This window comes from Otolemur garnettii, unplaced genomic scaffold (genome assembly GCF_000181295.1).
Source record: "Otolemur garnettii isolate 467f Iridium unplaced genomic scaffold, OtoGar3 scaffold00096, whole genome shotgun sequence".
In the NCBI taxonomy this organism is placed as follows: Eukaryota; Metazoa; Chordata; class Mammalia; order Primates; family Galagidae; genus Otolemur; species Otolemur garnettii.
Window position 1 is genome coordinate 6,462,407 of NW_003852491.1, and position 11,860 is coordinate 6,474,266.

The 11,860-nt window shown below is 44.1% G+C and overlaps 1 protein-coding gene across 2 annotated transcripts in view; it reads right to left on the reverse strand.

Moving 5' to 3' along the window:
• The window catches only part of LOC100954736 (eukaryotic translation initiation factor 3 subunit C), a 29,041-nt gene that overhangs the window by 6,384 nt on the left and 10,797 nt on the right, over window positions 1-11,860 (reverse strand). For both annotated transcript variants that reach the window (XM_012808870.2, XM_012808869.2), the window contains exons 9-15: window positions 7,507-7,666; window positions 7,265-7,368; window positions 6,554-6,695; window positions 6,235-6,360; window positions 5,987-6,080; window positions 2,903-3,093; window positions 2,450-2,674 (exon numbers count right to left, since the gene is read on the reverse strand). In XM_012808870.2, the coding sequence (XP_012664324.1) occupies window positions 2,450-2,674; window positions 2,903-3,093; window positions 5,987-6,080; window positions 6,235-6,360; window positions 6,554-6,695; window positions 7,265-7,368; window positions 7,507-7,666 (1,042 nt within the window). The remainder of the gene's footprint in view (window positions 1-2,449; window positions 2,675-2,902; window positions 3,094-5,986; window positions 6,081-6,234; window positions 6,361-6,553; window positions 6,696-7,264; window positions 7,369-7,506; window positions 7,667-11,860) is intronic.

The following is an 11,860-nucleotide window of genomic DNA, read 5'->3' on the forward strand; positions in this document are numbered from 1 at the left end:
AAAACTCATCCTAGAAAAAGTGCTTTAAAGGTGGACTAAGTGCTGGTACCAGTGCACAGCTTCCCAAGGAAACTACTTTGAAGGTGACCATAGTGAGACTCAACAACAAGGAATGCAACACTTTTTCTAGAATGAGTTTGCAAATTTAATTATCTGACCTCGTACTTAAAGGTAAAATATTCACTGCTTCCCTGGAAAGCAGGGAAGATGAACAAGGAAAGACATATGTTCTCACTACTTCTATTGAGCTACCTTGGGAGATCTCAATTATTACAATTTGGCAAAAAAGAGAAATAAAGATCAAAATAGTAATGAAACTGTTGCAAAATGCAGATAACTTGATGTAAGTAGGAGATCCAAAGGAATCTATAAAATAACTAGAAATAATAACTGAAGATACAAAGCCAATATACAAAAATAACTGTATTTCTATATATTGGGAGTTAACAGAAAATGAAAACTTAAAAACTAGTACATTTACAATAGCATAAAAAATTAATTGTAAAACATTCAGGACTAATTTCCTACATTGAAAACTAGAAAATACTGCAGACAAAAATTAATGAAATAAAAATCAACTTGCAGAAAAAAAGAAATCTCAAAAATGAAAAGTTGGAGGACTCATACTACCTGACTTCAAGACTTACTATAAAGGCACAGTAATCAAGACACTGTAAGACTGGCATAGAGACAAAGAGGTGAATGAATGGAACTGGAGAGCACTGAAATACATTCACCATTATAGGTTCATATGGTTTTTTCATGTAGTTTGCCAGAAAAGTACCAAAGCAACAAAATGAGAGAAAGTATTTCCTACAAATTATATTGGAACAACTAGGAGTCCAATTTCATACCACATGTAAAAATTAAATCAAGACAAATAATAATGCTAGCTGTAAAATTAAAACCTATAAAAGCTTACAAAAAGGGCCAGGCACTGTGGTTCATGCCTGTTATCCTAGCACTCTGGCAGCTGAGATGGGTGGATCTCCTGAGCTCAGGAGTTCAAAACCAGCCTGAGCCCGAGTGAGACCCTGTCTCTGAAAATAGCCGAGCACTGTGGCAGGCACCTATAGTCCCAGTTACTTGGGAGGCTGAGGCAAAAGGATCGCTTGAACCCAAGAGTTTGAGGTTGCTATGAGCTATGATGTTACAGCATGCTACCCAGGGAGACTGAGTGAGACTCTGCCTCAAAAAGAAAAAAATAGACAAACCATAGTTTGGAAGAAAATATTTGCCAAATACATATCTGACACAGGACTGGTCATCTAGGATATATAAAGAACTCTTTCAACTCAATACTATAAAGATGATCAGGCTAGGCATGGTGGCTCACAACTGCAATCCCAGTGCTTTAGGAGGTTGAGGCAGGAGGACTGCTTAAAGCCAAAAGTTCAAGATTAGCCTGGACAACAGTGAGACACCGTCTCTACACCAAAAAATTTAAAACTTAGCCAGGTGTGGCAGTACATTCCAGTTGTCCTGGCTACCTGAGAGACTGAGGTAGAGGATGACTTAAGCCCAGGGGTTTTAGACTGCACTGAGGTTGCATATGACGATGCCACTGTACTCTACCCTGGGTGATAAAGTGAGAAGTTGTCTCAAAAAAAAACCCCAAAAACTAAAAGCAAAAAAAGACAATAAAAAAACCAATAAAACAAACAAAACACCACTACCAGACAGAGTCACTAAAAGTTCTATATATAAGTATCTCCTCATTGTCTTGAACACAGATTTATAGGACCTGTACTTTCAGATACCATGTTGCTGCTTCCTCTGTACGAAAAGGTTCTCAGGTATCACCACACACAAAATTAGTTGTTCCACTAATATGTCCCAATATAACACATTGCATTTGGGCCTCTCCCAGTCTTTCCTCTTAGTTGGACAATTTCTTTTCTTTTTTTTTTTAAGTAGCATAGTTTTTTTTTTTCTTTTTATTTAATTAATTAATTTATTCGCAGTTTTTGGCCAAGGCCAGGTTTGAACTCACCACCTCTGGTATAGGGGGCCAGTGCCCTATTCCTTGAGCCCAGCTGGACAATTTCTTAATGAATCTGTTTGATCTTTCAAAGTAAGATAATCTCCAAACATTCTGAACCATGTATACAGTAGGTATAATAAATGTTGACTGAACCAAAATCTCTCTCTTGCCCAGAGAAATTTAATACTGTTGGAACAGTACAAAATATGTGTTAACATGCAAGAGGATCAAAGAACATTGGTACTTGGGAAAGACTGTCTACTTAAGTTTCGCTGGGACTGAGTTTGAACCCACCACCCTAGGTATATGGGGCTGGCGCCCTACCCTCTGAACCACAGGAGCCACCCAGTCTACTTAAGTTTGCTATCAGCCAAACAGGGGCTGTTATGGTTGAGCCACTTTGCCTCAGAGGACAGGGGCCTGGCTTCTCTGTCACCACGAAGGCCAGAGGCCTCTTTATTGTACCTGCACGGGTGGGTCCGCATGCTGGATATTGTCTTGTAGATGGCTCATGAGCATGAGGTCACGGGCCTGGTACCAGCGGGAGTGCAGTGCATGATGGTAGATGTGGCAGAGGATTGCGCATGTGCGGATCCGGTCTGTGCGGTCCTTGGCATAGATGTATTTGCACAGTCTCTCCATCAGCACAGCTGAGTCCTCACCCTCATTCTCTGCCTGGTCTTGCTCAGACTAGGGAAGAAGGGAGGGTGTTCAAGAACAAGATCCAGCAAAGAAAGGCTTTAAATGGCACAGGCTATTTTGTAACCAAAGATGAGCCTCTATCCAGCCTCATTCTAATCCCCCAGTTTCCCTCCTTGTTCTACCTGGGGAAGTCCCTATAGAATAGGAGATGGGCCATCAAGCCCTGACAGTTGTAGGACACATCCCCCACCCCTCCGACAACTGCCATGCACTCACCTTTGAGGAGCCCTCCGGAGGGGTGAGCTGCCGTTGATGCGCTTTGTAGTCAAACTTGTAGTAGGTGTGGAGGATGCGCCTCAAGTAGATGCGACAGATCTCCTCAGTGGTGCCCTTCTCCTCCAGGTAGCGTTGTACTCGCTCAATGATGGCACACACCTGTGCCTCATCCTTCAGGTGTTCCACGTACTCTGACAGATGGAGCACACTCTCAGTTCAGCTGGGCACTCCAGCTTTCACAAAACTTCCATCCCAGTCAATCCAGTTACCCCTGTTTGTTTTCTGCACCCATCAAAAAATCTACTTGTTATGCCCTGAACATATCCTCTCCCAGGACTTACAACCTTCTTATCCCAAAGCTTAGAAAAAAATCCTAACTACCCACCGCTGCCAATAAGGACCTGTAAGGTCCCACCCTTGTTTCATCTCCCACAATCCTCCTCTTGCCTTACTGTTCTCGAGCCACATTGGCCTTTTTATTCCTAGAACTTTTTGTTCCTTCTATCAGGTGCTCTCTTCTGCTAATTCTTCCCCTGATCAACTCCTCCTCATTGGTCTTCATCACACATGGCTGCTACCTAAAGATGCTTTCTTTAGGTGGGGCATTGTGGCTCATGCCTGTTATCCGAGCACTGTGGGAGGCTGAAGCAGGCAGATCCCTTGAGCTTAGGAATTCTAGACCAGTCTGAGCAATAGTGAGATACCCCATCTCCCCAACTAAAAAATTAGCCAGGCATTAAGGCAAGCACCTATATTCCCAGCTATTTAGGAAGATGAGGCAAGAAAAATCGCTTGAACCAGGACTTTGAGGTTACTGTGAGCTAGGCTGACTCCATGGCACTCTAGCCTGACCCAACAAAATGAGACTCTGTCTCCAAAAAATTTTAAAGTTTTTTTTTTTTTTTGGTCTTTTATTAAGATAGAGTCTCACTTTGTCACCCTCAGTAGAGTGCTATGGCATCATAACTCATAGCAACTGCATTCTCTCTTTTTTTTTTTTTTTGGAGACAGAGTCTCACTATGCCACCCTTGGTAGAGTGCTATGACGTATAGCTCACAGGAACCTCCAACTCTTGGGCTTAAGCAATTCTCTTGCCTCAGCCTCCCAAGTAGCTGGGACTACAGGTGCCCACCACAACGCCCAGATATTTTTTGTTCAGTTGTCATTGTTGTTTTAGCTGGCCTGGGCTGGGTTCGAAACTGCCAACTTTGGTGTATATGGCTAGCGCCATAACCTCTGTGCTATGAGCGCCAAGCCACAACTGCATATTCTTTGGCTTAAGCTATCCCTTGCCTCAGCCTCCCTAGTAGCTGGACTACAGACACCCACCACAACACCTGGCTATTTTTGTTTGTTTGTTTTAGCAGGCCTGGGCTGGGTTCAAACCCACCAGCCACAGTGCATGTGGCCAGTGCCCTAACCACTGAGCTACAGGAGCCCAGGCAATAAATAAACAAAAGTCCAAAAAAAGCTCTCTCTTGGCAGCACCCTCAGCAGTGGGTAGGGCTCCAGCCACCTACACTGAGGCTGGTGGACTCAAACCTGGCCCGGGCCAGCTAAACCAACAATGACAACTGCAACAAATAAATAGCCAGACATTGTGACAGGTGCCTGTAGTCTCAGCTACTTGGAAGGCTAAGGCAAGAAAACTGCTTAAGTCCAAGAATTTGAGATTGCTGTGAGCTGTGACACCACCACATTCTACCCAAGAAGACAGCTTGAGACTCTGTGTCAAAAAAAAACAAAAAAACTCTCTTCAACAATCATTATCTAAGTTAGTCACTCCTCGTCTTACTTTCTACCAGAAGGCCCTATTTTAACTTCTAACTTCCATCTTACATTGTTATCTTGTTAATTATCTTGCCATTATTACTTGAACTGTCTTTCTCCAATACCAAAGGGAAGCTCTTTGAGCTATGTTCATCACTATACCCTTCATTTGGTCAACGCATTCACATTTTTTACTGAGTAAATTATCCTGCGACATTCCCATCCCAATGCCACTGAGCCAAGCTAAACAAGATAAGTGAATACATAAGTCTTACCCCAATGGTTTCCAAAGTATAATCCCTAGACCAACAACATCATCTGGGAGCATGTTACAAGTGCAATTCTTAGGCCCTACCCAGACCTACTGAATCAGAAACTATGGGAGTGAGAATCAGTATTTCAACAGGCCCTTCAGGATGAATGTGGGATAATGAAGGAGCTGGCTTTCCAAACACTCTCATTTAGTATATTTCTTTTTTTTTTTTTTTTTTGAGACAGAGCCTCAAGCTATTCCCCTGGATAGAGTGCCATGAGATCACAGTTCACAGCAACCTCCAACTCCTGGACTCAAGCGAGTCTCCTGCCTCAGCCTACCAAGTAGCTAGGACCATAGGCGCCTGCCACAATGCCTAGCTATTTTTTGGTTGCAGCTGTCATTGTTGTTTTGGTGGGCCGGGCTGGATTTGAACTCGCCACCTTAGGTGTATGTGGCTGGTGCCTTAGCCACTTGAGCCACAGGCGCCGAGCCATTTAGTATAATTCTTCTAAAACTGCAAAATTGGGTGGTGCCTGTGGCTCAAAGGAGTAGGGCACAGGCCCCATTTATCAGAGGTGGTGGGTTCAAACCTGGTCCTGGCCAAAAACTGCAAAAACCCCTGCAAAATTAGTGGGGTTTTTTTGTTTGTTTGTTTGTTTTGAGATAGAGCCTCAAGCTGTCCCCCTGGATAGAGTGCCATGGCTTCACTGCTCATAGCAACCTCCAACTCCTGGGCTCAAGCGAGTCTCCTGCCTCAGCCTCCCAAGTAGCTGGGACCACAGGCTCCTGCTACAATGCCCGGCTATTTTTTGGTTGCAGCCATCATTGTTGTTTGGCGGGCCCGGGCTGGATTCGAACCTGCCACCTTAGGTGTATGTGGCTGGCGCATTGGTCGCTTGAGCCACAGGTGCCGAGCCGCAAAGTGTTTTTGCCTGCCAGTCTCAGTGTATGCGGCTAGCACCCTAACCGCTGAGCTAGGGTGGGCACTGAGCCTGCAAAATTAGTGTTATTCCCTACAGTTTTACTCTCACCAAAGCTCATGCTTGCTCAGGCTCACCTTGGGAGTGAGGATCAGTATTTTGCATGATTTTGGTAAATTCTTCATCCATTCGTTCCACCAGAGTTAGGATACAGCCACGAACACGCAATGGCTGAAGAGGAAGGCAAAGAAATAAATCAATTCACCCAGATCTCAACCTTTAGGACTGATCTTAATCAGCCCCCAAACCCAACCTTTCTGTCTCCAATGAGCTTACAAAGCATACAACATATGCTTCCAGTTATTCTGCCAATTCCTCCTCTTACCTGGTCGACATTTTGCAGGTTCTCACTCTCTTCCATAATGTTCTCTCCAACAAAGATGTTGGGGTTTGCAAACAGGATGTCCATTAGTTCATTGATACATTCCAGGCATTTCTGCCACATCTCTGGCTGCCAAGAGATTAGACTGCAGAGTCAGATGTGTGAGGGCACAATAAGAGGATGCCTCCTGAGGGCCCCGTCACCAGTTCATGGGGCTCTCAACTGCCAAGACTGTTTCCAAAGCTCCTGAATTTCAAATCTCCAGGTATGTTCCCCTGACCCACCAGCTATGCCCTGAGATCCTTCTCTTTGTTGCCCTCACCTTCATGTATGTTGCCAGGTTGGGGTTGTAGTCATAGAGAGAGGCAATGATATTGAACTTGATTTTGACAATGACGCCCTCCCCAAGGTTGTTTTCAGAAGCAATCTGAACCAGTAATTGTAGCAACTCAATCTGGGAGGCCCTGGAGGGGAAGAAATTTCAGTGAGGCTTTGGAGGCAAATCAAAAATGTCTCATCCTATCATAGAAGATACCCTCTTCAAGCAAGGCAGCCCATTACTCCTCTATTCTTAACCCTGTCTACTCGCTACTCTTTTTTTTTCCCCATTGTATCAAGCTCATTTATTATATTTTTCTTTTTTTTTTTTTAATCGCTGGGGATTCATTGAGGATATAATACTTGCTACTCTTTTATAAATTCTAAACAGAAACAGCAATAATGCTGACAATCCTGGAACGGTGTAAAATGCCTTCACACCACTATTCTCATCAGTCACCTATTAACTAAATAAGGGGAGCATTATTCCCATTTCACAGATGGGAAAACAGTCCCAAAAGGTTAAACAATTGATTTATGGTCACAAGAAGGTAAACAGCAGAAAACCAGTAAGTCCCAAATGTATTATTCCTTCACTATAGCCATACACAGATCCTCCCCAAACAGAACCATTTTCCCACTAACTTCCACCCTGCGCCGTAGAGAAAAAGAGCTTCTGCTCTGTAATCCCACAACCCAGGCCCATGAATCTTACCGATCAGTTCCCTTCTTGCCTCGTGCCTGTAGGATCTCATTTAGTTTCTTGATGACAACAGCATGGGTGATCTCAGTTCCCTTTGCAAACATTTTTGGCTTTTCCTAGGACAGTATACATCCTGTCATGTACATACCAAAAGGAAACTATTCCTGCCTTAAGTTTTTTCCCACTCTGACCAGAGGGCACCTGTATGGACTCTTAAACTATTCCCCAGTTCATTTCAACTCTAAAATCCTCACCTTAACAAGGGGCACTCCACCCCGGACCCTTTCCCACTCCCCGCCTTCATTGTCTTCTTCCTCCTCATCCAGGCGCTTTGATTTCCTATCATGCTTCTTTTTGGCTTTGTCTTCCCGTTTCTTCTCTGCTGCCTTCTTGTCCTCCTCTGTGGTAGGAGCCCTGCCAGGAGACATGGGAGGTGGTGAAGGAACAGCCCTTCCTTACTGCTGAGGCTTCTTCCTCTTTTTTTCCATCAAGTCCTGGGTCCAAGTTATACTCTAACAACCTAGAGAGCACTTAACCACAACCATAACCAAAGCAAAGAGCACTAAGCATTTGAATTTGCTGGGCTACTTACCAAGATCTGTCACCACATTACTCCCATCAAGATACTCTTATGAAGAGAATGGCAGGGGCAGGTCTAGGGTTGAGGTGCTAACCAGCCTACTCCAGACACAGAAACAACCTGTCATGTTACCCCACAGGTAACTTCTACAAACAACTTAAAGCTATTTTCTTTAATACTAGTTGCTCTGTCTAGCTTGACTTATTTACCAGTCATCAACTATTAGTCAGTCCCCCCCTAAATTTGCAAAATTTCTTATGATTAATTAATCTAAATTCTGAATTAAAAAAAATTTTGTCAGCTCAGTGCCTGTAGCTCAAGTGGCTAAGGTGCCAGCTACATACACCAAAGTTGGCAGGTTCAAATCCAGCCTGGGCCTGCCAAACAACGACAACTACAACAATAACAACAAAAAATAGCCAGGCGTTGTGGTGGGTGCCTGTGGTCCCAGCTACTTGGGAGGCCTAGGCAAGAGAATTGCTTAAGCCCAAGAGCTGCAGGTTGCTGTGAGCTTTGATGCCATGGCACTCTACCCAGGGCAACAGCTTGAGGCTCTGTCTCAAAAAGAAAAAAAAAATGTCCACAAAACAAAATGCCCCACAAAGAAAAGATCACTGGGCTTAGCACCTATAGCATAGTGGTTATGGCACCAGCCATATCCACTGGTAGCTGGTAGGTTCAAGCCTGTCCTGGGCCAGCTAAACAACAATAACAATTGTAACAGGAAAATAGTCAGGCGTTGGGGCGGGTGCCTATAGTCCCAGCTATTTGGGAGGCTGAGGCAAGAGAATAACTTGCCCAAGAATTTGAGGTTGCCCTGAGTTGTGATGCCACAGCACTCTACTGAGGGTGACATAGTAAGACTCTGTCTCAAAAAAAAAAAAAGATCAGTGGTGCCTGTGGCTCAGTGAGTAGGGTATTGGCCCCATATACCGAGGGTGGCAGGTTTGCACCCGGCCCAGGCAAACTGCAACAACAAAAAAAAATAGCTGGGCATTCTGGCAGGCTCCTGTGGTCCCAGCTACTCGGAAGGCCGAGGCAGGAGAATTGCCTAAGCCCAGGAGCTAGAGGTTGCTGTGAGCTATGACGCCACAGCACTCTACTTAGGGCAACAAAGCAAGACTCTGTCTCTAAAAAATGAATAAATAAAACAAAAGAAAGCAAAAATCACTGGCTATCTCAAAATGGTCTTAGCCAACTTGATATTACCTGAAACCATCTCCAGACTCTAATACATATTTATACAACAAAACATAAAACTAATAACAGAGATTATGGGGCCAGCGCCCTACTCCTTTGAGCCACAGGTGCCACCCATAATTCTGCAGTTTTTTTAACCTGTGAAATGCATGGTGGCTCATGCCTATAATACTAGTACTTTGGGAGGCTAAAGCAGGTGAATTGCTTCAACTCCAGAGTTCTAGACCAGCCTAACCAAGAGCAAGTCCCTGTCTCTGCTAAAAATGGAAAAACTAGGGCAGCGCCTGTGGCTCAGTGAGTAGGGTGCCAGCACCACATACCAGGGGTGGCAGGTTTGAACCCAGCCCCAGTCAAACTACAACAACAAAAAAAATAGCTGGGTGTTCTGGCAGGCGCCTATGGTCCCAGCTACTCGGGAAGCTGAGGCAGGAGAATCACCTAAGTCCAGGAGTTAGAGGTTGCTGTGAGCTATGACGCCACTGCACTCTACTGAGAGTGATAAAGTGAGACTCTGTTTCTAAAAAAAAAAAAGTAAAAACTAGCTGCGCATTGTGGTGGGCAACTGTACTACAAGCTGCTTGGGAGGCTGAGACAAGAGGGTAACTTGAGCCCAAGAGTTTGAGATTGTTGTGAGTTGTTACATCATAGCACTCTATCCAGCATGACAGAATGAGGCTGTCTCAAAAAAATGTGGGTAGATCATTTGAGCTCAGGAGGGTGAGACATGGCACACCTGAGCTCACGAGTTTGAGACCAGCCTGGGCAATAGGAAGACTCCATCTCTACTAAAAATAGAAAAACTGGCTCGGCGCCTGTGGCTCAAGTGGCTAAGGCGCTAGCCACATACACCTAAGGTAGAGGGTTTGAAGCCAGCCCGGGCTCGCCAAACAACAATGATGGCTGCAACCAAAAAACAGCCAGGCGTTGTGGTGGGCGCCTGTGGTCCCCAGCTACTTGGGAGGCAGAGGCAGGAGACTCGCTTGAGCCTAGGAGTTGGAATTTATATACATGAGAAAGAGGAGAAAGGAGATAGGAGGAAACCACAGCATAGTGGGTTTATTTTCAAGAGCTTCAGCCTCTTTTTGAAGTGGGATAATGCTGTCTGGCAACATTAAAGCACCCGGATATTAGGTAGTAGGTTTGGGAAGAAATTGAGAAGATAGTCACAAATACTAAGAAGGCTGGGAGTGGTGGCTTACACCTGTAATCCCAGCACTTTGGTAGGCCGAGGTGGGCAGATTACCTGAGCTCACGAGTTCAAGACCAGCCTGAGCTAGATCAAGACCCGCTGCTAAAAATAGCTGGGCGTTGTGGTGTGCATCTATAGTCCCCACTACTTGGGAGGCTGAGGCAAGAGAATCACTTGAGCCCAAGAGTTAGAGGCTGCTGTGAGCTATGATGCCAGGACACTCTACCAGGGGCTACAAATGTAAGACTCTGTCTCAAAAAAAAAAAAAAAAAACCCCAAAAACCCCCCAAACCCCAAATACTATAAGAAACATGTAGAAACAATGTTCTATTTAATTTTTAATCAAGCTAAGCCTATCTAGGAGAATCAGCTTAGTGAACTTTAATCAAGTGGCTTCTTAGTTGATTAAATAATTTGGTTTTCTTTCCCAAAGTATTTATCCTAGTATAAGATATTTACTGTACAGATTTAGTCTGACCAGTATTTAAAATTAATTTTATTTAGGATTAATGTTTAGCTATGGAATTTGTGTTAGTTTGAGCTGAAACATTTTAAGTTTTTTGACTTGTTATTTAGACTACATTAGAGATAAATTAGAGATGACACATTTCTATTTCTGAAATTGTAGTTGGGGTAGAAATTCTTTATTACAAACTCAAAAAAGATATGTTGGATTCTTTCTGTTAAGTGCCCATGTTAGACTCTTAATCAAAAGTGAACAACCAGGACTTTTTTTTTTTTTTGAGACAGAGTCTCATTATGTCGCCCTTGGTAGAGTGCCATGGCATCAGAGCTCATAGCAACCTCCAACTCTTGGGCTTAAGCAATTCTCTTGCCTCAGCCTTCCAAGTAGCTGGGATTACCAGCACCCACCACAGCGCCCGGCAATTTTTTGTTGCAGTTGTGTAGCTGGCCCGGGCTGGGCCGGGTTCAAACCTGCTACCCTTGGTATATGTGACTGGTGCCATAACCACTGTGCTATGGGTGCCGAGCCAACAACCAAGATTTTTGTTTTGAAAGTTGGATAAGTAACCATTGAAAAGAAAGAAAAAGATTACCAGTAGTGAAAAGAGCAAAAAAGATTAACACAAAAGTAGAAGAGGAGGAAGATACCAATAATAAAACTAAAATCTGGGCAGCACCTGTGGCTCAGTGAGTAGGGTGCCCGCCCCATATACTGAGGGTGGCAAGTTCAAACCCAGCCTCTGCCAAACTGCAACAAAAAAATATAGGTGGACGTTGTGGTGGGTACCTGTAGTCCCAGCTACTTGGGAGGCTGAGGCAAGAGAATTGCCTAAGCCCAAGAGCTAGAGGTTGCTGTGAGCTGTGATGCCACAGCTAGTCTACCCAGGGTGACAAAGTGAGACTCTGTCTCTAAAAAAACACAAAAACTAAAATCTTTTGTATCAGTTACAGATCTTTTTTTTTTACTTTTTAAGAGATAAAGTCTCATTCCATCACCAGCCTAGAGTGCAATGGTGTGAGCATAGCTCACTCTAACCTCAAACTTGCGACTCAATCCTCCCACCTCAGTCTCCCAAAGTGCTGTGATTATAGGCACGAGCCACCATGCCTGGCCTCAGTTATGAATCTTGAGCTGAAGATTTGGGAGAAGAATTTTTTTTTTTTTTTTTTTTTT